Source organism: Larus michahellis, chromosome 3 (assembly GCF_964199755.1).
Source record: "Larus michahellis chromosome 3, bLarMic1.1, whole genome shotgun sequence".
NCBI classification, from domain to species: domain Eukaryota; kingdom Metazoa; phylum Chordata; class Aves; order Charadriiformes; family Laridae; genus Larus; species Larus michahellis.
Window position 1 is genome coordinate 17,644,249 of NC_133898.1, and position 25,447 is coordinate 17,669,695.

Sequence of the window (25,447 nt, forward strand, 5' to 3'; positions counted from 1 at the left end):
TTCTGTTTAAAGCTCACCTAACTTCCACGTTCATTAAGAGCATTAGAAGCGGTGGGTAATGTATTTCAGTCTGGGAAGTGGCTATCGACGATTGGAGCTACGCGTGCACTTGGGGGCGTGTATATGCACTTAACGATAAACTCCTGCAAACCGTCACGTGCTCTTGGGTTTTCATCACACAAGGCTTCAGCGTGTTGTTTGTTCAAGCAGAAATTAAAGTGTATAAAAAGTCAAACTCTCATCTCAAACTGCTTCATTTGTGCCTGTCCTTAGGTTGAAGTCTAAGAACCTCAGGCTTCCACCTCTGTCGTAGATTGCAGGTGCCAAGTTTTTTGATAAAATGGTATCTGCGACAAAAAAAAAAGGGGGAGGGGGGGGCTTTTTTGTTCTTGGGTAGATCTTTTTCCTAGATAAATGACAATAATTTTAACTGCCTGTTCTGTGCAGTAGCGAGGATTTTAACGATGATACGTCTGTACAGTTCTTGTCTAGTTAATGAAATATGTAGCATATTTAGATTTAAATCAAATCTCAAGTTTGGCTGCTTCTGTTCTCGGTTGTGTATGTTGGACTTTATGCCATTTTTTGTGTAGGTTTTTCAAGCATAACGCTGTTTCTGCATTTTAGGAACTATATAGATTTGTCTTTGTGGTATTTACCACGTTGTCCCTTGCTGTGAAATATACGCTATACCACTCATTTCCTATACCTCACTGCATCAACGAGCAAGTTTTTAAGCGATATTGTGTATGTATTTGGCAAAATATATACATTCAGTGAAACTTTCATGTACAGCTTAAGAGTGTGTACTCAAGCAAATTCAGGTTCATTGCTTTTTTGCATTTAGTGTTTTTTTCCTGGTATATTTGGCCTTGATTCAAGAAAGCGCTCAGAAATTTACTTAAATGTAAACTCACAACTATTTCAGTGTGAAGTCGGATGCGTTTCTAAGTGCTTTCCCTTGCTAAGCCCGTAACGCTTACAGTGTCATCGCATCCTTTGGGTAAATCTATCCTAACCGAATTGTCTGTTGTATCTCCATATCACACCAGACACACATACAGCTGCGTCTCCACCAAAAGCAAAAAAACCCACAACCCTAGACTTGGTTAGATGGATGGATATTCTCCAACAGAAGGAATTCCATTACAAGCTGGTTTTTGCTGGGCACCCAGAATGTGTACCTCATACCTTTCTGACCTAGCACGGCTCGTAGCAAGCTGCGCTCTGCAGCGTTTCTCCCGGCACTTCAAGGCAAGGCTTCCCAAACAGCATCCCATCCTCACAGACATCTGCTCAGCGTTTGAGAGGAGTCGGGATCTGCCATCCCTCCTTTATACCATTGCTGTTATCGCTACGTCAGTCCCCTTGAATAACAACACACGGGACAGATGACAGTCCATTACCGTTAATGGTGTTATTATAGAATCACACTACCGAAAAATACCGCCTGAAGCAGAATATTATAGATAATTTAGCCCTGTCTTTCAGGAAGGCGCATGCCGGGGTTAATGAAAGTTTGACTTAGTGAATGTGAAAGGATACCACTGTTTGGACTGCTACATGGTATTTAGTATTCTCATTTAGATAATTTTCTTAATGAAAACAGGAGTGGTTTTCTTATTCCTTTTGTCTCCCAGATGAACTCCTTTCATTTGAGGACACGTGCCCCAACAGGGGTTATTGTCACACAACCCAGGGAAACCGGTGCTGATGCCAGAAGGGTGGTGAGAGCACAAGCTGCCAACCGCCGGCCTTGCCCTTGCTGTCCTCCACCCTGGTCCCTGAGAAGGGACGGGCAAAAAAGGCTGGAAGGATTGACCATTGCCACCCCTGCAGCAAAGCACCGCACAAGCAACCACACAGTTATGGTCTGATGGTGTCCTCTGCCATCTTCACAAAGGGAAAACGTGCGGAGTCAAGATCTTGGGATTTCTAGGGTGCTCCTCAGAGGGCCAGGCGCTGCTCTGAGTGGAAATGCTGAGAGATTTACAACCGTGGGACCTTATCAGAATATAATGTCCAGGTCCAGGGGACTCTTTAATTTTACTGACCCGCACTAGATGAAAGCAAACTTACAAAAATATGTGTAGAACAAGTGAGTATAGTGCTTTCCGTGCCATCCGCTTCCATTTTATCTTGAAGGTTGCTGGTCTCAGGGTCAAGAGTCAGGTGCTGCCACAAGGCAGGTGTAAAGAGACTCAGGGCAATGACTTTTCTCTAATTAGCGCCACGTAGCACAGACAGACAGACTTCAACAAACAGTAATGCCACTTCTAACAAGCCATGCAGTGTTTCTTTTATTGACTGAATTACAGCCAAACACAGACAGCACCCATGTCCAGCAAGCAGCCTTGCTGGTGTCTAGCTGGATTGTTGTTCTTCAGTTCATCGGGGAAAAACACCCACGGACACCTATTACACACGCTTATAATTTAATAACCGAAAATTAAAAATCTAGGTACTACTACGCAAGTCTACCAAATATACTGAGCCACACGCCCTAGGGCTGAACGCGGCTGTGTGTTTAGAGGGAGACGTTTCTCATCCAGAGAAGATCTTAATTAATCCATTTCAACTTATTTTCCGTGTTGAAGTGTATCAAGACATAGCATTGGCTTTGTTTTACTGCCACGTGGTTTGGCCATTAGCAGTAACGTTCATGTAGATTTTTGGTTTGTCAAATGGTGTTGCGAGTTCAGAATGCCTTTAGAAACAGGCAACACACGCTGGTACTAGAAGGGATGCGAGAGGGGCGAAGTGCATCAGGGCAACCTCATCGTCTCTGAGGTCCTGTGGGGGGAATGGCAAAGTTCGTTTCACCCGACTTTTTCATATTTCACTTGTCTTCTTCCTGAGCGTAGACACCCATAGTGCAACGCAGCTTGGGGGGCTTCTGGAAAAGCCCTACAGGAGAGCAAAGTGGGCGCTTGCTAACATTTCACTCTTGCAACTGCTGTGATTCACTAAAACTGTTAAGGAAAAAAAAAAAAGGCGGGGGGGGGCAGAAATTCTCACTATGGCAAATGAGATGTGATTGTTTTAAAAGGCGCGTGTTGGATAGACATTATGGTTGGAGGTTTTTGGGTTTGTTGACTAGCTTGCCCACAGCGTTTTCTCTGGTTGCTTGCTTTGCAGAGGTTGCTCCCAGCCCTGCGTTCACCTTGTGGCACTGGGGAAGTGCTCTGGTTCTGGCCGGTGATGGATGACGACAGATGCGTGTTACAGACAGGGGTTCTGTATGGCAGCCCAGATGTGCCATGCCGTGTCACTGCCTGCGCCAGGCTGGCACTGAGGCTGCGACAGGGGCACCTGTGTGGGGAGAATGGGAAATCACAGAATGGTTCGGGTTGGAAGGGACCTTAAAGATCATCTAGTTCCAACCCCTTGCCCTGGGCAGGGACACCTCCCACTAGACCAGGCTGCCCAAAGCCCCATCCAGCCTGGCCTTGAACACCTCCAGGGATGGGGCATCCACAACTTCTCTGGGCAACCTGTGCCAGTGTCTCACCACCCTCACAGTAAAGAATTTCTTCCTGATATCTAATCTAAATCTCCCCTCTTTCAGTTTAAAACCATTACCCCTCGTCCTACCGCTACACCCCCTGATCAAGAGTCCCTCCCCATCTCTCCTGTAGCCCCCTTGAGGGTCTGGAAGGGGCTGTAACTTCTCCCCGGAGCCTTCTCTCCTCCAGGCTGAAATGAGGGGAGAACTCCCCCTTTTTTTGTGGGGTTTGTGGCTTTTATCAGCCGGACCTCAACTTTTCAGACGTTAGATGACGGTCCCGCGGTGTCACGCGCTGATGTCACGCACATACCCCCCCCCCCCCCCCCCACACACACACGAGACACCCCCTCCCCTCCTTCTCGGAGCCGTTGGAGAGATAAACCGCCCCCCCGCTTCCCCGCGACAGTCGGAGGGGTCCCGCGCTCCCTCCCAGCGCGGCGGGCGGGGGGGGAAGGGTAGGCGGCGGCCGGCGCGTTCCGCACCGCGGCGCAGCGCGGGATCGGGCGGAGGTTCCGCATCGCCTCGCCTCCGCCCCGCCCGGCCGGGCGCGGCCATTGGCGTGTCGGTGAGCGCCGTCTCCCTCCGCCGCCGCCGCCCGAGCGCCGGGCACTGATAGGCCGGGCTGATGCGCAGGCAATTTATCATCCTCCTCTCCCGCGGAGGCAGGCAGCGCGGCTGTCACCAGTATTGATTTCAGAGGATGGACTAAATTTCCTAGGATTTCCATTAAGAATTAAGGAAGGAAGGAAGGGAGGGAGGGGGAGGAGGAGGGTTGGGGGGGGGTGGGAGCGGAAAAAGGAGAGGGGGGAAAAAAAAAAAAAAAAAAAAAAAAGCGCTATAAGCACGCAGGGTAGCCAGGCAGACATGGATATGAGATGGCACTGTGAAAACTCTCAGGTAGCTTCTTCTCTCACAGCCGATGATGCAGAGCACAGGCGAAGCACTGCAGCATGCAGGGTTTAAGATACCATTAGGCTGACAGCAAGGAGGAGAAAGAAAAAAAAAAAAAAAAAAGGCAAAAAAAAAAAAAAGGCATTTGCACCGATTACTGAAAATGACTTTTTTTTTTTTTTTTAAATTAGAATATGTCTCCTTGGAGATTGCATGTCGTTAATACTAAGATAAATTTCTGCACGATATCTATTTTAAATATAGAAAAGCTTTTAAATTGTTTTCTTCCTTTTTTTTTTTTTTTTTTTTTCTGCTCCAAGAAAATAACGCTTTGGTACCCAGAGCATGGATGCTTCTGTTTTTTCTCTTCTGCTTTTTTAAACCATAGAGATGGTTTTTAGCATGTCTGCTACAAACGAGTATAAAGGAAAGGAAAATTGAGAAGAATCAAATAAAAGCATGAATAAAACCTGCTTCAAATAGTTGCCAGGCTGCTTTCTTTTTAAAAAATCCAGCAATTATTTTGGCTTAAATGATGCTTAAACCCTGACCATGCATGCTTTTCATTTTGGCTCAGAATATGTGTGTATGTGTGTGTGTACGTGTGTGTGTATCTGTTTTGATTTGATATTTTTTCAGTGAACATTTGCACAACTGGAATTCCTGTGAGTTATATGCATGTTTTGATAAGAAAAATTGCATACAAATGAATGACTGTATCTGATTGACTAATATTTCATGATATATAATGCAAAGTAGCTTCATTTTTAAATGGGTTCCTTCTAATCTTTTGGGGGAGGGTAAATCGCTGCATGTTTATGACAATGAAAGTGTTTGTGTATTTTTTTAAAGGTTGATTGTTTATATGCTCGTTTCTAACACTGAAGAGTAAAGGGGTTTTCATTTATTTATTGATTGATTGATTGATAAATAACAAACCTCCAAGGCATCCAATTTAAAAGAGCATTGGTTAGAAAGCTTTCCGTATTACCTGAAAACAAGCAGAAAGGGGTGTGTGTGTGTGTGTGTGTGTGAGAGAGCGCTCAGCTCCTTTGGGGAGGAGTGTGATCTTTTCTCGCTCCGTATTCTCCCCAGGAAGAGTTAAAATGCCGTGGCACTATCGCGCCTACGTGCACCATGGGAATTCTGCTGGCACAAGCAGGGCTGGCACCAGGTGGGACGGGTGTATCTCGATAGTGAGCAGAGACAGAGGTGTGGATGAGGCGAGGGCTGCCAAAAGAGGCTTTTAAAGAGAGGAAGCATCAGCTTTTACCTGTACATAAATGTCTGGTTTTCCCTTCATTACACAGAAAGTAAAGGGAAAGAGCTTTTCTGATAATGTTGTTTTCTTTCAAATGAATCAGAGGATAATAAAGTGGGGGAGATGGTCGTTCAGATTTATCCCGGTTTACAGGTTGTAACCAGGGTGTTCAGAGGACTTACGGTTTTGGGGACTTTTTTCATGGTTGTGAAAAGGTTACCTGCTGAATTGGATCCAAGCTACCTTATTTTTTTTATTATTGCAGTTGTAGGGCTGAGGATCAAAGCTTTGTGCCTTTGGTGCATTGGGTATATTGTGTAACTCTTTGCGTTTGTTAGCTGGGCTTCCTCAAAGTTCTGCTATTAAGCCTTTATTTTTCGTGTATGCATTTAAATCTCTTAACATGCAATTCTATAAAGCAGCTCTGCTTTTATTGCCCTGGGCTAATCTATACCTGGTTTTGCTCTTCCCATAGCATCTTTACCTCTCCAAAAAAAACATTTTGGGTGGTGGTGGTGAAGAGTTTTTCCATGCCAAATGGTTTTGGCCTGGTGGTATCTTAGGCCACTCTTCAAGTTCAGGCTGAAAACTTTGTGAATTGAGTTTGTCATTCCCGACTCTGGTCCTAATACTATTCCACATCACCTAGGCATCATCTATAATTTGCCACAGCTGACAGCATCTAGTTAGAAGAAGCTTAGGGCTGAGCCAGAGTGGAAATTGAATTGCTTCTCGACTCCCTAATATTAATGATCCTTCCAGGTCAGCACAGGAGTAATTGCTAGGGCAGCCTGAGGAGTTGTCCATTAAACCTGCCTAGATGGTAGCTCACCTGTGGAGAGATGCATCCAGACAGTGTTTACAAATTGAATTCCATTTGCTTAATATAAGGTCTGCTAGAGTTAGGAATATCTCAAATGCCGACACGTGGTCTCAAGTTTAATATTAAGTGATTTTTTTCTGGTATTTTAAGATTGATTATAAGGAAAGCTAGGCAGATGTGCCTTAGATCCGCCTGGAAAAAGAAGTACACAGTAGAATTTGGTTGGTGGTTTTATCTTGAAGGGCAAACTTGTATTTCTGTAAAGGTATAGTCTGATCTAAAACCTTGTGGCATAAAGCAAGAGAAGAAAAGTTCACATTGTCCATGTTCTTTAGTCCTTGAGGTATCTGCGCATTTAAAATAACTCATTAATCAGTCAAAGTTTGTATATAGCAGGGCAACCTGATGAGGTGGGCAGCTGGACCTTTAAATCCAAAATCAATATTCAACAGGAATTCAGAGGAGACAAACAGCCTAAGGACAATGTTTAAAAACTCAACTGCACTTTATGTCTTGGAGTAATGCTGATTTAGCAAGAAATCCCAGTCACAGTGCGGGAGGATTTATTTTTTGACCTTGTGCATTCGAGATGACATAAAAAGTTAAGAGTTGTCAGCGCGGCTTTACTGCGAGGAGGAAACCCAGAGGAGGTTCAGCCATCTCCTGTTGCCCTTACGAAAGGTACCCGCGTGGAGTGCCAAAGAACACAGGTGCACAGAAAAGACTAAAATACTGATGCTTCAAAATAAAAATCATGTTCTTTTGAACTTGCTGCTTTGCCAGGTAGATGATTTAACGAATAGACAGTCATGGGGGTAGTGTGGTGACACAGGTGAGGGAATGATCTAACCTGCTGCTATCCAAATGGGAGATATCCTCCAGGGGATCTTGGACTACTACCCGTTCATCTGTCCTGTCTCTTCACAGCTATTAAAAATCACGGTGGTTTTTTTTTTCACTGGCCATGTAAACTGTAGCAGCTCTGCGTTGTAAAACGATTTCTCACTCTGATGACACCCTTCTGCCTTGGGTCACCCATTGCCACTGCTTAGAGCAGTTGTTTCCTCTCCTTAGAGCTCTTCATGTCTTCCCACCGCTAGAGCCGGGGTTGGGTTGCGTTGTGTGTATCTGAAGAAGTCATCAGGACAAATAGTTGAAGAAAATACCAAATTCAGTCTTAGCCAAGGAGAAGCTTGACAGTTGGAATTTGTTGATAAACCGTGAATGGTTTTCATAACTTTTACTTGACTTTTTCAATAGCTTGAAATGTTTAATCGTTACTTTTGGCTGTCTGTATTAATATAAAGTTTAGTCATTCTATTTGGTTCAATGTTACGAATTAGCAAAGCGACTGATCAGCTTTTCTGACACCAAAAATAATTTTACACTTGTTTCACGCGTTCAGCCAGTAGTAACTTTGGATTTCTGGCTCACGTGTTCTCTCTTTGTTTTTAAATTTCTGACATGTTTTTTCAATGCATAGGGTATTTTGTCCTGCTCTGCACGCTGCAGATCCAGAAAGAGTCTGACAAAAGCATGAGAGGTTGCTCTCATGGAGTAGCTCGAACGATTGCAGTATTTTGCTATGCTTTTCTGCATTGCCTCTCTCTTTTTATCTTTGTCTGCGTCTGAATTGTACTTTATTTTTCCCTGTGGGACTCATAATTAGATTTAGCTATATAGTCACACGTAGTTAAGCAGGGCTAATCCTTTTTTTTTTTTTTCAGATCATAGCTTGCAATCCCTTTTGAGTGAAACTTCAGGTAATGCCTCCAATCTAAGTCCCATATCGAGATGAGACAGCGTAAGGGCCGAAGGCAAAACTTACAGTCAATGGCGTTTTGAAAGGGTGTGGAGTGACTGTATGTCAACAGGCAGCCACTGAAACCCTTGCGATTACTCATCCGTAGTTCCTCCAAAGAAATACTTGTGGGGACTGTTTCCATGCAGCCCCTGTGCCGGGGCTGGTTGGTTTTTGATGGGACGCTGCAAAGGAGGTCAAATTATTGTTGTGTGCTCATACCTCCAGATTGCTACTAGCGAGAAGTACTGCCTTTCCCCCCCTACTAATGCATTTGACTGCATAAGGGGAAAAAATGCATGCAACCTTTTTAAAAAAAAAAAAAAAAAAAAAAAGTGGAAAGGCCTGGGATTAGAAAGTATGTTTTCTATGTGCAGGAAATCTGGGCATTGTGGACACACAGGTTAGTCTTGTGCAGCAGTGTGGGTGGGTTTTCAAAAATGGTAGATTTAAGGAGAAATTGTGCCAGCATTAAGGTGAATGGAAGTTTTGACGTTGACTTTAGTGTCATTGACATGTTATCCCTGGCAGAAGTCTGAATAGCACAGAGTGTGAAGTCCAAGTAGGTACGGACGTATGAATTGATTCCTAAACCTAGCTATCTCTTGGTTGATTGTTGCTAAAAGTATATCAGAAGTGAAGTGGAAAATGAGGAAGATGGTATTTTCACCAAAATGGTTCATTTTGAATTCCATCTCATGAACTAAATGATTACTTGCCAGTGGAGAGCTGGGAAGCTTTCAGGTTCTAAGGCATTTCTCGCGCTGATAGTCTGTAACATCCAGGACCTTGGAACACCTTCTGGTTTGAGTCTGGCTGTATGTTTTTGGCGCAAATCCAGAAATGAATATAGTAAATTGTGGGCTTTAGCACAGAGTAAATTGCATTTCTTGGTCACAGTAACGTTAGTGCCTTGTTCGCTGGTTTCTCTAAATTGGCTGTGGTATGGCTGCAAACCAATAAAAACTAAACTACATGAAGTAAAGACTTAAAGTATTTTCCTGAAGTTTCCATGAGTTTTATATTTGTTTTTTTCTTTCTTGTAGTTCTTCTGATTTCTTTTATTCCCCTTCCAATCTATTTTCAAAACTCCCTTGCTAGTTCACTCTCGTTGTGAAGGCAACACCGTCATGTATGCGGTTGTTAGATTATTCCATACTGGAGGCTGGGGGAGATGCTTTGCTCTTGTGTGGTGTTGTTTAGTGCTGCTTCAGCTTGGTCGTTCAGGGCTTTTGCTGGATTTTCAAAACGTGTCTGTGAGGCTGTTTGAACCATTAACCAGCACCAGTAAGTTAGCAAAGTTGGTGAGCAAGTTCAGCGTCAGGAAAAGGGTGGTGGAGTCCAGGGCTGTGTGTCTGCGCTATGACCACTACCAATACCACAGAACGTACACATGGGCACAGCTGCATTGAAGAGGTGGAGAATGGCTTTTGGTTTTCACCTGGTTTATCTTGCGTGACCAAAGGGTCTCTAAGAAATGGGAAGCCCATAGAGTACGTAGAAAATGAGCAAACGTACGTTATTTGTGTAGCGTATACTGTAACAGTAGAAGCAAAAACAAAGTTGATGTGGCCCTTAGGAGCAAAGCATGTTTTTGAGTTCTTCATTTGCTTGGTAACAGGGATATGACAGCGAATGAAAAGTCACAATTTTACTTTACATGTAACATAGGTACATTAAATACTGATATTCAAATGTCAGTAATGCACCAAAGATGGGGGAGCTGAGGCCAAAGAGCAAACCTCCGTCGGGTTTCAGAGCAGCGAGGTGGGAGCGAGGAGTGGGTGGGAGACCACTCAGCCAAAATCACAGCAGGCCAGTAAAAAAAAAACTTTCCGGTAAGCTCCACTCCCAAATGCAAATATGTTCCGCGAGGTTGAGGTCAACGTCAGTCGCCGTTTCCTGGGCAAGCTCGCTTCCCCTGGCCCGTGCCAGCTTCACGGCGGTTTGCAAAGCCAAGCTAAAAATGTAGCTTGTGATTTCATAGAGGATGTCCATCTGCACCGAACAGCCTGAGCAGCCCCGGGCCCTCGCCGACAACTGCGTCTGCGGAACTGCCGCGTCCCACGTGAGCAGCGGCGACCGATTTCAGCACACGTTGCGTCCGTGCCAGAAATAGCTCTCCTCTCCTCCTAGGCATAAAGGGCACAACGCTAGGGCGCTGCACCCTTGTGCACCTTCAGGCTCAGCCCTGCGAAACGCAGTTTGCATCCTTTACATCGGTTTAAACTCAGCCTGGCCCAGTGAGGGATCTCCACAGGGGTCCCCTGGCACGCTCAGCGCGTGTTGGATTATGGTCACCTTGTTCGGTTTTGGTTAGGAAGAGGCTTTGCAGGAGAGCCTTTCTGTTACTCCTCTTCTTATTTATTGAAATTATTCTAGCTAACTTAACAGACAGTAAGAGGTTTCTGCTAACTCTTGCAGGGGTCAGGGCACACGAAACAGCCAAGAGAGAATCAGCGTAATTTGTTTCTTTGTGCCTGTATCTTAAGTGCTAAATTGCCAGTTGCACGATTTTTGCCTAGAGGCATAACAAAGTAAGACCCCACGCTTTTCCATAAGCTGCACTGGCAATTGTCATCTTTACCAGCCCTGACCTTTCCCTTTGCAGCTTTACCTGTGCAGAAAATTTCTATTGCTACATAATTCCCCTTTCTGCTGGGGATACCTGTGGGATAACATAAGTAAAGTGGTAGGGGAGACGTCTGAAAAGGCTGCAAAGGCGACCTTTGCAAAATACTCCTTCAGGGTTACTGGTGATGATGTGTGAGGCAGAAAGGATACAGATTGACAGTCAAATCTCACTGTTATTGCGCAGCAGACGGTTACAAAGGAAATAATCGCAACTTTTAAGCCCATAGGAGTATATCTGTCACTTTGTCTAATCTCTGTTTTCTGGCAGTCTAAAATAGGCGACTGAGACGGTCAACATAGTCCTGAAAAAGTCTGAGACAATTTTCTTGCATCCAAACTGTCTGTAATATCTGTTCCCCATTGCTATATAGCTGATTTATCAGATCCAGGAGAGAGAGCAGCAGCTTTTATGACCGTGGGATCCTTCTGCCAGCGTGCAGCCGCTGCAGGATGAGGGGCTCTGGCCACTGATCCATGACCCTTGCTCCTGCCTTGCGTTGTGCCGAGACTGACTTGACTGCTCTAGTAGACTTCGTGTTATTCTTTTTATAGCCACGTATCCACATGGCTTCAGGGATTAAAGTCAGCTCTTCAATGGCAGGTATTGCTGTACATGGAAATAGAGCAACTGAAAGTAACCTGGGTAAATGATCTAAAAGTACAGTGGGAAGCGACTAATTCCCATTGAAAGCCTACCTCAGCTGTAATTTGTTTCATTTCCAAGAGAAGGTTCTCATTTACTTGTGATTAATTAGACAGAACCGTCTGAGATTACTCAATAATAAGATGACCCTGGAAAATAACATTATTCCCCTTGAATGAACTGTAAGTAGCTTCAGTTGTTTATCAGACTATTAGCGCATGACATATGCCTGTACTACTGATGAGCTATAGAGAGCAAAACGGAAAGATGTTGCCTTACCCGTGTTGATAACTGGAGTAGGAACAGCTGAAGCTGTGAAAAATGTTGGTTAAACAATGTTCTCTCACACCATGGAGACCCGCATTACTCAGAGCCTGACTAGAGTCTGCATCTCTTTTAGCCCAGCACATCCAGATGGGCGAGGGCTCGGTGGTGGGAGTCCTGGGCTTTCTGGACCCGCTTCCTTGCCAAATCAGTGTGTGAGTGCAGAATTACCTCTATTTCTAGCTCAAATGTAGAAACTCGCCTTCCTTTGCCTGTTTCTGGGAACTTTATGTTCCTCGTTCATTTATGAACATGCCAGGTAATTTCTAGGTTTTAACCAAGTTTTGAGGATCCAAGCAAGAATTGGGCAAAACAGTTCTTAATCGCATTATTCTGGCATTATATTTTGGAGAAAGTTCTCCATTTATTTCTCCATATTTTGCAGAAAGTTTGTGTGACCATGTAACTAACTCACATTCAATTCACGGTGAGCCTTGCAAACTGTCTTTTATTTCACGTGGTCTTATACTAAAACTTCAGTGATTTTCAGATATGAAAAATAAATCTTTTCCCGTGAATATTCTCTATTGGGCTTTTTCTCCAGTACCAGTGTCCCAGAACAGAACATCAATCTAATAGAGGGCATTAAGAATGACAAATAAATTGTGTCTTGAGTTGAAATTATCCTGAGCGTTGAAGTTGGCAATTTAATAATTAAATATGTTAGAAAATGTGCAATCATGCTGTTTCTTGCGTTTTCCAGCTGCTATCTGAGTTATTACCCAGATTCAGTGTTTTGCATGTATGTGTATGACCTGAAATAGGTCAATGATTCAGTAAGCTGCTACTTTGAATTTGGGTCGACTTCTTCTTCCAGTGATAGTTTCTTAATTTGGAGGTGGCATTTCTTCCTCCTGTGAATGGTTTTGCACGGATGTATGCTCAGTTGTATTGGTGCTAGTAACTGGGAGGGGGGAGGATATTCTTGGAAGAAAGGAAAGGCAGGAATATCCTGTGACCCTTGCAAAATAACTGAGAGTGGGAGTTAAGGAAACTACTACATGTTCTATATACGCTGAGTTTTGTCTCCAAGTGCCCTCAGAAGGTGGTCCTGCAAGTCAGGCACTGCCGCCAAATATGGTCCTCAGACCTGTGGCGATTAGTGAGGTAAGCAGACAAAAAAAGTAAATTTTATTTTTTCTTCTTTGTATATTCACGTAGACCTAATGGAAATGTTAGTAACTGCGTAAGTTGCTGGATCCGATTTCCGTGTGAGCTGTTCTGGCTCTGAAATACTGGAAAGGATGCTCCGGTCAGCAGGTGCTCTCGGTCTCCAAAAAAAGAAGAGGAATTTCAGCAGGGAACACTACCGTAGCACATGGACAGGGGTGGCATCGGCGATCAAACCGCCAATGCTCCTCCTCGTGCTGGGGGCCTGATTTGGGGCTGTAAGCGTGGGGTGTGTGCCCAGTCCACCATCTCTCCGGCTGAGGGAGCCGGCCAGGTCTGGATGATGAACTGAGAAAAACACTGGCTTCGTTCCAAGGATCTTTAATTTTATTAGATTGTCTATACGAAGCAGGTGGCTGACTGACTACCAGATACATTTTAAGAGTTGAGGTTGTTGTCTTTATCAGAGAAGTTTTGTTTATCTTGCACTGCAGAGGTCAAATCAGGGGAAACAGTTGTGCTCTCCTTACCATCAATTTCATGCCAATTAAAATCTCAAGATAAGAGTCTTGTAACTGTCTCTGCTGCTCTTGGTAGTGCAGTCTCCTTTTTATTTTTTTAACCTCATTTACAGTGGAAGACTGAGTATTATACCCAGATTTCATAACCAGCACCCCCCTGAAATAACTGGGAGCAATACTTGCTTCTCATATCCGTTATTTCTTGCTGGCTGAAAATTCATCAGGGCGTCATTGCATCTGTCCCCACTCCATAGCTGCCCCTCTGGAATTGCATGGTGGGCCAGTAGCTCACATGCAGTAGTCCCACTTAGAGCCACATCGGTATGAAGGGGAAGGGATGTCAGTGCAAGAGCCTGCCTTCAGTATATTTTAAAAACAAAGCAGCCAATACGCTAGAACCATCCGCCCGCCACCAGGATCTTGCAAGCCTGCCAGCTTTGATTCCTGCCTTTGCCACGCCATCCCCCTGGAGAAGGCACCCTTCCCAAGGTCACACACCGGGGTGCTTTTGTGCTCAGCAAATGGATGAAGGGTTATTCAGAACAACCAAGTGAAAAGTCTCTGGAAGGATTCGTCCCTCAGCAGGTACTTTGAATCTTGCGTGCAGCCCTGGGCTACAGCCGTGGAAGTCGCGGAGTTATAAATTAGCCTTGTGGGGACAGCTAATTGGCAGCTTCTCCTTCAAAACGAGACCCTTTTGTGCAGTGAGTATGTGTGTGCTTGTTTTCATACTCAGGCAGAGTTGTAAAAATATTTGATATGTAATCTGCCGTTTTTTCTGCAGTGATTCAGCTTATGTATTTGGGAATGATCATAGGTAGCTCTCAGCCCCCGATACAAAGGGAAAAGCTTGTATTTGAGTAATCTGATTTCAGGCAGAGAATCTTCTTTGGGCAGACACGCTACCCCGAACTTGAGGATGTTGATACCATCCTCAAGAGCACTCCGTAACACAGAGTAGTAGATGCTGGTTAACATCTTGGAGGTGGTGGAAGAGAGGATTAAATACATTGCAAAAAGTTAAAATATTTCTTATATGAGTCAGTAATTGGGAAAACAGTCTTGAAACCTCCTGTAGCCCCTTTAAAAAAAAAAAACAACCTAAAGAGAGTAGGGCATCTTAACCTTCCAGAAAGAGAAAACAAATCTCTTCAGAGACTTAACAGTTTATCCTTGTGGTATTCTGAGGCATGAAGAAGATACCCGAATACCACTGCCAAAGTGTAACAACGCAAGAGTAACACATGAGTGCACAGAGAGAGGATTTGGGCTGCAGCAGGCAACAGGGAAGTTTTATTTTCTTCTTATTCCACATTTATGGAAACTTCAGTTCCAGCAAGCCCTGAGTGGAAGGTAGATGCAGGCAGGCTTTGACCTCGTGCATTACAGCACACATTTCTTTGTGATTACCGTCCATCTCCCTATCACAGTGAGATTTACTAAAATGCAGGATTAAACAGAGAAGCAGTTGGTAGCAATCTGGAAAGTACGGGAGCTGTGTTTGTCCCCAGGAAGGACTGTAGTGATGCTGGAGAAGACTGTTAAATACTGTTTGTGTCTTCCCGTAACCGTAAAAAGAAAGAACACCAGCAGGTGTGGATTGGGCTGGTGTGGGGAGGAGGGAAAGCAGCCCGAAAAAACTGGGAAGGAGCTGAATATGCAGTTTGTTGATGCCAGAGTTCATCAGAGAAGACAGAGGCAGGACAGGGTGTGATCATTTCAGCTGATGTCCCCATCCCTGGAAGTGTTCAGACCAGGCTGGATGGGGCTTTGAGCAGCCTGGTCTAGTGGGAGGTGTCCCTGCCCAGGGCAGGGGGGTTGGAACTAGATGATCTGTAAGGTCCCTTCCAACCCCAACCATTCTGTGAGTCTGTGTTCACAGTACTTCTGGCATTTATCTGTCAGCTGCTGTTGGGCTGCTGGAAGCAATCAGAAAAGTTGCCTGATGGGGTATTTCACAAAAGGGAAGTTTCCCGTCTGTGAATAAATGGGCAGCGGAAGAGGCCAGCTTGCTGTCATAGCTGAGCGTGGAAAAACGTGAGGAATATCAAGCTCAAAATAAAGCAACTGAGATCCAAAGTTTCCAATATCAAGAGGTCCATTCAACTAGAGAACTGAAAAGATGCCGTTCATTGAAAGTGGTTTCTTGTATCTGTATGTGTATTTCAACCAGCCTTTAGAAGATGCATTAGAAACCGCTTTCTGCCTGTGGCTTCTGAGATCCATCAATAAACATAAGGCATTGGGGGAGAGAGAATGTGGGGGTTTTAAAATGAAGTCAGGTTTTAGCTAGGTTTTTGCCAGGTTTAATAACATTAAGGCAGGCAAGTCTAGCTCAAGACACAGATTTTGAACAAAAACTCATAGTGGTTCATTCAGCCACACAGGAACTTGCTCATAGTTACCTAAGCTGAAAACATAAGACTTTCTGGGTCAGAAAGTCCAGTCTGTTTCTGAAGTTCTCTAGGCATTACAGTTTTAGATGGACCTTTCTAGCAGTAGATACATATTAGAAGTCTTTAGGCAGGAAAAAAATGCCAAGCGCTGCTCATTTGGCCCTCTAAATTAGTTGTTTAGGAACGCTGAAGAGTGAACATATTTTTCTGTTTTATTTTTCTACCATTTCACCAGGCATTGTTTTAATATAGCAAGACCCAAACAAATTACAAGTACAAAACATAAGCATAAACATAGTTATATACCATAATGAGGACTTGCATTACTAGTTACTGACCGAGCATAAGGTAGATTCTTGTTATTGAACATTTTTCAGATGCTTCTTTCCTGACACCAGCAATTTTCAAGTCACTGATGCCTTCTTCAGTGTTGGTGTTTTTTAAAAGTCATCACTATTTTGTGTTTATTATAATAACAATAGTAAAATATTTTGGGGGGTAACAAAGGCTACATGATATGTCCTAGTTCTGCATATGTGTGTTTCAAAATGTTGAAAAAGAATGCTTGAACCTGACAATGTCTCATGAACTCTGGGGTGGCCTATCACAGTAATCCTAAGGAAGACACACATTATCCGAGAAATATTTCTGTGCAAGAATTGCGTCATTACGTAGAATAACCATGTTTTCTACTGAAGTGGCCTGTTAGCACCAGTCCATTTATTTTAGAAGATATCTCAGTAATAGTGGAACAATTGACCAAATAATCCTAATCCAGGGGCTTCTCTCTTAGTGATCTGAACTTCTGCAGAACCTGCTGAGGAGACAGAGGCTGGTAGATCTGTTGGTCTCTATCCCAGCTATCTCTATCTATTCTTCCTGGCAGCAGTGGGAGTAATGCCTAGTAAGACCTAAAGACACAGTTGGTGGAGTTGCACCAGAGGAATTCATCCTTGCTTCTGAAAATTTCTACTTAAATCCAGTTGGCGATATGGGAGGGGAGCAGAAGTGGGGGATGAATTTAAAGAGCAATTAGGGGAAGAGTTTGCTTTTAAAGCAATTCTGGCTTTTTGCTGTTTGATTTTGAAATTATTTTAATTGTCTTTCATTTAAGAATGTTGAACCTTTAACGAAAATGAGAAATTAGAGGCTGCTGTTAGAGGGGAAATTGCACTCATTACAAAGAGCAGACTTGGATGGAGGGCTTGGTGCACAATGCTGAAGCCGCTTTTGTCTTTCAAGGAGTTGGTTAAAGCGTTTCTTGCTTGCCTTTGTGAACATCTATGCGTTTTACATGGCAGTACAAAATATTCCTTCATTTCCTTTCTTTTTTAAATATCCTTGTGCTTTAATATCTGTCCTGTGATGTACAGCAAAAGTGGTGCAGGTCAAACATAAGCACTCCCGTTTGTCATGGTTAACATCCGTAATCTCCTCAGTGCCCGGTATAGTTTAGCCCTTACCCGGTTTGGCTATAGGTGTTGGCACTTCTGAAGTGTCACTGGGTTTTTGTGGGAGAGGAAAAGATGAAAAAAAAACACCAGAGCAACAAAATGAAAGGTCCTGTTTTACATAAATGTCTTTCTAGTTTGTCTCTCCACAGTATAAATTATGGCATGAAATATTAATTTGTTTCAAGGCATGGTTCGGTAGCTTATTTGCTTAACTCCTGCAGTATTTTAATGAAAATCCAATTTGATTTTGACAGGTTAGGGTTGTACTTTTAAAGGCAAAGTGGCAGATTTGTAGATAGTGATCCCTTGAAGAGTGATTATGGAGACAGTTGCTTATATAATTACTGCATTATATGTATGTTACCAGTGTTACATGACATTAAAATAAGTCATTAATCCATATTCTTACTATCCCCAGCAGCTAAAAAAAATAATCAGGGAATAAAAAAAGTAGACCATCCACCATGAGAAATAGAATGGGTCCTCCAAGGAGGTCCTGATTGCTTAAGAAAAGGAGCCACCGCGACTGATAAGGAGGTCGTGCGTATGTCTTTCTGAGATTCTGCCATTCCACTTTGCAGATAATGCTCTTATCAAGAATAATTAGGGCTATTTGTTGCTTGCATGTTGCTGTGTTTTAATGCTGAGCTGCTGCTGCTGTCGCAAAAGTGCTGTTTTTCTCTCGGGTTTACCCAGTACGGGCCTCAGCTCTCGACCGTGCACTGAAGCATTGCAGCTCCTGCGTCTCTAAGCTAAGGTGGCTCTTACCACGTCAAGCAGACCCGGAGGGGCTAAAAATAGAGCATAATAAAGGCTCTTGGAGATCATGGGTGACTGCCCTATGTAAAAAGAAGCAGGGAGGCTTCAATTAGTTTTATTTTGCAAAATATAAGGCTGCGTAAGTGGGAGGGGGGGTTGATCTAAGTGCTTGAAAGGATGAGTTTACCAAATCTCTAGTGTTTCTAAATGTGCAAAGTCCCTTGCAAGTAAAAGTGGCTTAAATGGTAAAATGGTTAAAACCATTGCATGCAGTGCGTGGCGTCTCCAGAACTGGATCGTTCTTGACGTGGGGAAGGCAGCGCGGACTTTGAAGTTAGGATCTGAGCTGAAGCTGAATACAGCCATATGGAAAGATTCACCAGATTCTTTGAACTGACGCTTTAATGAAGTTTTGAGTCATACGGCAGTGACCTGTGTGAAAGCAGCTGTGTAACAGTGATTGTATCTTTCTAAACATTATGAAGTGCATGGATTAAATACAGAATCTCCCACAAACACCCGCATGCTCACTCTGCCTTTTTTCTAGTTTACGTGTATACAAGAGAAGAATTAAATATTTAATCATTTTCCTCTTCTGCAGGTAAGATTACACTTTCTTTTAAATTATTCTTTCTTAATTAGTGGGTCAGGTGCCTGAAACAACACAGTGAGTTCAGAGATTTATCTTTGAGGCTAAGCATTGCTGTGCTAGAAAGCGCCCATCCTTGGGCTGGTTATTGTTTGAACAGAGCAAGTTTTCAACCACTGTTAATTAGCTTTTGAACAATTTTTTTTTTTTTTTTCGTTTGTTTCACAATAATATCTCCGGTGCTTGCTCTGTGCTTAACCAGATAAAGTAAACATTAAATCTCAATTAAGATTGCTACACTCGTCAAGAAGAAATTCTCAGGAGTGTTCAGTTCCTCCAGCCATTGCTTTTGGTAGAGCAACGCTGTTGTTTTGCATGAGGTGGAGGCATTACACGCCGACAGACAGCGGGCAGCGGGCTTTGATGAAGTCCCTTGAATACGGTAAATATGCTGCAACAGATGTGCTTGTGAAGAAAATATTCTAGCAAATTAATTGCAGGCGTGCTCGGGTTGCCTGCGTTGTGTAATATGAAGGTGTGTCTTTAGCGTGTGGAGCATGTTTTCTGGAAAGTACGGTGCAGCCTGAGACACGGTGTAGAGCCAGACTGCAGTCTTATTAGGTGGTAGCTCAGTGTGTTTCACCGGAACCCCACTGAGAGCGGAAAACCTGAGTGGTGGGAGGGGATCCCTGTATCACAGGGGAATTGATTATCTTAAAAAAAAAAAAAAAAAAAAAAAAGTACGATAATGGAAAAGTAAGGTTTTTGTAACTTTAATAAGTAACAGAGGAGGGTGAACCCCTCAGCATCCATAATAGAAGAACTGGGAATTGTGGCGATCTCTCTCGGGCAAGGAAGGGTTCCCAAATAGCAGGCGCTTGGGGTGGGGAGGGAGCACTGCTGACAGCGCGTGTCCCAGTGCCAGCTCTCCTTTGCCATCTGCACTTGGGGAAGCCAGCTGGACCAAAACCTGTGGAAGCAGCGGGTGACTTCTTGGTGCTTCACTGAAAACGCCCCCGACGTAGTCATGAGAGGGGCCCGTCAGAAGGTACCGGTGGGGTGGGACAGTGGCTGTGCCTGTCTCCGCCTGTCTCCGTTGCTGGTGCAAAACCTGGTGCCACGTTTCCTTGGGGGAATTGCGCGTCTCCCGAGTGCAGTGAGAGAGCATATTTGTCACTGCCGTCATTAGCCAGGAGAGAGGGCTGCCTTGCCATTTGTGTTACGGAGGAGAGCCTGGGCTCGTTGGTATGCAGGCAGCCAGGCACGGGGGCTTTCAGGGGACGGGAGCTGTCAGCGTCACACGGAGTCGCACCGGGAAATGCCTGGCCCAAAACGGCAAAGCTCAACCAGGAATATGCGATGCATCCCGCAAAAAGAGTAATTAAATTCTGTTTTCAAATAAAAGAGAAACAGGCAGAAAGACACCGGCTTGTTCACCTGGGTCCTCTGTATGTTTTTGGAGCACAGCTTTTGCCGGGGAGCCTTGAGGATGTAAAAATTATATAATTCTGTCTGTTCAGTGAGCTGAATTATTCATTTTAAATGAAAATATTTATAATCATAGGTCAGAAAATAAGTGTGATTTCTAGGCAAGTATGCCTAATAAGAACCCTGTGGTGTGAAATCTAGTCTATGGCTGCTAAATAGTTACCCATCTTAAAGCTGTGCTGGCCTACATGTATTTTTAGGCATCCCATCAATAAATATTTTATAAAGTGCTGCAGACAGTCGAGGGAGGAAATGTTCTGTTGCAGAGGAATCCAATTTCAAGTTCCCCATAAAATGATGTGTTTTATAGGGTTTGATATCCGATACAAAAACAAGGATGTTGTATAAAATGCATCAGATGTGATCACTGAAGAAACCCCGCTGTGTTGTGAATAATTTGTGATCCTTCAAAGAAAACTAGAAGGGCTCTAAGCAGACTGTGTAGTGATAAATATCAATCTACATGTGTTCCTGTATCGATGAAAAAAGCTATTTCTTACTTTTATTAACAACAAGGTCAGATTGGTAGTAAAGGAAAAGAAGACAAATGATCTTTATTGATACTTATGCTCCATGTTTAATGGAGAATAAATTTTGCAAGTGCTCACTATAATTGCGTATGCCGTTGCGAGAATTCAGCCATCTCCAAGTCAGCATTTGGGAGTTATAATCACCTCTTTGAGGCTTCGCTCCGGCATTTTCAGAGCTCCTGATTTATGGTATCGTGCAGCGGTGGCACTTTCTGTACCTACATCTTCCGTATACATGAGAACTGCCTAACACTCGGTCCGCTCCTGTTAAATTGATGCAGGGGACAGCAGCCTTCCCAAAGTACAAATTGACACGTACGGCTGAGGTTTAGCTGTTAGCATAATCTTATAATGGCAGATGTAACTTTCAGAGCAGAATCACTGAAAACACCCCGTCTGCTGCCATCCGCCCTGCCACGCTAAGCTGGAGGAATGGCAGTAGGTGCGGCGGAGCGGTGGTGCCGTGCTTTCTGCTCGACAGCAGAAATTCCCGCTGGCCGGCACCCCCTGTTCTGCCTTTAGGAAGCAAAATACTAATTCTTCTCTGATTACGCGCTTGGAGACTATCAAGCGCCCCTTTCTTCGTGGTGGGTTAGTGCCCACCTTTTCCATGAAGTGCATTCCCCCTAAAGCCATCTTGACGTTGTTCAATCAGAACTGAGCTGTGGGTGCAGAAGGTTTTGGGGGGCAGAAATCATCCATTCGCTCTCCGTCCTGCTGTTTTCATTGGAAGCTGTTGCACAGAACTGCAAGTGTGGAGTTATGGACGCCAAGGCGATCATTTCTCTTGAAGGGAATCAATCCATAACCGAAAAAGGATTTTGTTTCCTTTATTTTTCCAGCAATAAGGCCCATATGAATTAGGCAAATGGCAGCCAATTAATAGAAAACACGTATTTCTCATTGTCATCCTGGAAAACAAGGATTTTCTGAGTTCTGTGTTGTTTTAAAAAGCTGGGGCTGGGGGCATTTGGAGATTTTGTGTATTTATAACTAAACGGTAGAATAGGGGAGGGCAAGACAGCAGACTCTTTCTTGGGTCTGCAGCATTACAGCTACCTGGTATTACGGCTAATAAAAACAGAAGGGGGTAGGTTCCGAGGTTGTGGAAGAAAAAAGAAACGCATCAGGAAGGTTCAAGTTCAGAGGGAAAAAAAGAGGACTGCATCCCGGGGTACGGTGTAACCGGGGAGAGGGTGTCTCAGCCCTGCAGGGCCCATGCCTCCCTACTCCACAGCTTTCTAGGGAGGGTGTCAGACTCCCTTCTTCTTCTGTGTCAGGGTGTCCCCTGTATTATGGGGTGGGAATTACAGGTAAGTTTTCTAGACGTCTTTTCCCCAGTCAGTAAATCCCCTGGGACCGTGTAGATGTCCATATTTCTGTGGCCTATCAAGAGAACTGTACTTTTAAATGTCAACCTCATTGTCTCCTCATCTATTTTTAATGTGGGGAATTGGCTAGGGAAGCTAAAGGGCAGCTCTATACACAACTGCTAATTATTAATACCAGTTACCGCTTGTTTTGTTGTTTGGAGTTTAAAAAAAAAAAAAGAAATAAAAAAGCTAAGGGTTGACAGGGCAGCTTGTACGTACTGGAAACAAAGCAGGTACTTCCAGGCTGAGCATTAGCATGTGTCAAGTGCGTTTTAGAAAATGGCTTTGCTCTATTACCTGTAAAAATCCTACAGGGAGTGGCGAGCCTACTCCACACATTGATGGATGAGGTTAAGAAGTATGACTTTCCTGTGTTGAAAAGGGCTCGTGGATTTTATTTTGAGGCAAAAAGCCAAAGAGAAATGATTGCATTGCTCGGAGAGTGCTCAGTTATAGATAGTTCTTTTCTAGGATTTTCATCCCCCCAAATATCTGAGTGTAATTTGCATAAGTAGATATTTTATACCTACTTTAACTCAGACGTTGCTGCAGGAGAAGGCTGGAAAGAACAAAGGAGGGAGGCTGCAACGTTTTCATTCTGCTGAAGCAAAATATTAAGACATGCTGAAATAGGTGTATATTAAGTCGATAGGCTGCAGATACTGGGAAGACAACGTTAAGGAACTGCCTCACTGTGCATCTGACAGAGTTTAGTGGGAAGTTTTGTCATCTTGGTAAGCAAGTGCAGAACATAGCCAGGTCCCCTGTGGCCTCGTTTTATGTAGGGCACTCACTTTGTACCGTGATGGATCTTTCATTACCAAAGACTTCGCTGTGAAATTAAGCATTATGCACTCCTAGGACCCATCCCGTTCTGGCTGCTGAAGCAGTTTTAAAAGTGTAAGATCAATTAATATAATTAATTGGGGATTAAAGAACAGTAGGTTGAAGAAAGTGCTTCTAGCTGGCTGAGTACATGACTTGAGCACCCCGGAGGGCCTGGTCTGCGGAGGTAGTTTGTCCCTTGTCTGCAAGTTTTATGTTCACGGATTGCTTTGCAAGACTGAACTAGCTTCAAACCTAAACCCTCCCAAAGTCTGGGATACTTTGGCTCGGAGGTTTTGATTTGAGGCCTGAAGCTGCCCCTTAATATCACAGGCATTGCACAATAGCATTTATTTTTAATGAACGTAGCCAGGAAAATTTAGTTTAGCTGAGCAGTGAAGTATTATTAAATGGACAAAATACATGCAAGGGTGAGTCAGATATTTCTGCTCTATCTGCTGCTTGGGCTTTTGAGAATACTTGAACATTGCATTTTCACACCCGTCGTTTATGCTGAATGGTTATAAAATTTTATCTTGATCTAAGTTTTTCTTCCTTTGCTTCCAAATATCAATCTGGTCTGAAATAACTGCTATTCAGAGCAGACCCCATTTGAATAATGTGTTATGCACAATAATTCAGAAAGTGTAATTGATTGCTTTTAGAGTATATCACTTTGACTTCATGGAAAAGAGCAGCTGAAGTATCTAACTGAATGCATAGATATGAAGGGTTTTTCTGAGCATGATTAAATATTAGTAACAGAAACTGTTCTTCCATTCCTAGTTATTGGAAGCGCATCACTGTAAGTAATATACAAATCTTACTAGGATACAATAAGCATCAGGCAGTTTGTATTCTGGTTATGAACAGCATGCATGAGCTGAGTAGTGGGCTTGAGAGCTAAAATGCGACTGTCACGTTTCCACAAATAATTGCTACAGCAACATTGTCATAATGTCTGAGATCTGCTTCCCTTGGGTTCGCACCTGAAAGTTTTCTTTATCGCGAAACAAAATGCCTTCTCGAGTTGAAAATACTGCATAATGGTGAGGGTATTGATGGCTTTTGCAATTATTTTTTTTTTCAAGTGATTAAATTTCAAATGTTGAGAAGCATAATGGAACATTAGGGGAAATCGTTTGCTGTCATACTGTCCATTTATCATGACATTCAACATTGTGTGGCTCCTTCCATACAATTAATCTCTGCAAAGTGGTGTGATCAGGTGAGGAAATTCTCTGTGGGCGGTCTCACCTAACTTGGGGAGTTTTTCCTTCTTTTTGTCTGAGTGCGTAGATGTTACATTAGCGTTCTGTAAAAGTCAATCAAAATAAGGTTTCAGAGTTGTTATTTCTCTCATTTCAAATTGTTGCACATTGTTGCGTCTCTGCTTATTAGGAGCTCTTTGTCTCGAAGCATTGAAATACAGCGTTGCAGATCAGCTTTCTTGAGGGACCCTGATGATACAGCTTGCATGTATGTAATACTTTCTGAGCAGGTTCTGCATCCCGATTCCTGCTTTGTGCCGTCGGATAAAACTAGCAAGAGATGCCCCGAATGGCAAAGGGTGCATCACGGAGGAGACAAGGAGCACTTGCCCGTTTGGTGTCATAGTGTAAAATATTCATAGGTGCGCGAGGACTATTGTTTCTGCTTGATAGCTGATCCAGGAGGAGAGGGGTTGAACAGTCAGCGCCCGCACTCGCTTCTGTCCCCGCCAAGCAGCTCAAAATCTGTTCCTCCATGTTGAAGTTTATTACGGATATTAAAGTTCATGAAACGTGGGTAATGTTAAGTGAAGAGTATTACTCCATTGTTGTCGTGACGAACAGAGAGCAGCAGATGAAATAGTTTCACCCTGGGTCCTAGCGTGACGCAGTGAAGTCTGAACGATGACTGCGAAAGGTAGAGCGCTGAGGGCAACAGAGAGCTTTGATCATCCGAGCAGGCTAATTAGAAGTCTTTCAGCAGGGAGACAAAGGTGAGCAGAGGTTATAAAAAATGGATATCACAGTGATATTAGGGAGAAGAGAGAGGTCCCACGCTCCAAAGGACAGACCTCAGGAGAACAGCAGTGGAGGAGGAGGTTGGTTCCCTTGTGTAAGACCAAAGAATACTAAAGAGTGAGAAATCAATGAAGGGCAATGTATGAAGGTAGTTTTTATAGCTTTTCTCAGAAAGCTATAAAAAGAAGAAAATTTAAGATTTTTAGATTTAAGAAAATTTAAGAAATCTGGAGACTCTAGTGATTACATGTTTTTGTAAAGATGTTTAAAAAAAAGGGGGGGGGGGAAGAAAGAAAAAACACCTCCCTGTCCTAAGGTGCTGTGCTACGCTGCTGAAGGGCAAGAGACGGTATCAACGCTTCCTCAGACTCATAAAAGCTTAAGAGACTTGAACACGACCTTTCAACGTCTGTCCAACATGAGGAATTCAGGGCGTGCTGACAGTGACAGACTGCTTGGCTGCTTGACGTTGAACCAGTGGGAGAAGGACTGAAATAGTGTTATTTAA

General features: G+C 43.6%; 1 protein-coding gene across 39 annotated transcripts in view; it reads left to right on the forward strand.

Moving 5' to 3' along the window:
* The window catches only part of NRXN1 (neurexin 1), a 717,017-nt gene that overhangs the window by 656,479 nt on the left and 35,091 nt on the right, over window positions 1-25,447 (forward strand). For 2 of the 39 annotated variants that reach the window (XM_074578883.1, XM_074578884.1), the window contains exon 1: window positions 599-4,405. The exons of the other annotated variants lie outside the window; for them this stretch is intronic. In XM_074578883.1, coding sequence (XP_074434984.1) covers window positions 4,373-4,405 — 33 coding nt within the window. In that variant the 5' untranslated portion in view covers window positions 599-4,372. Of the gene's footprint in view, window positions 1-598; window positions 4,406-25,447 lie in introns of those variants that run through there. 39 annotated transcript variants of the gene reach the window in all.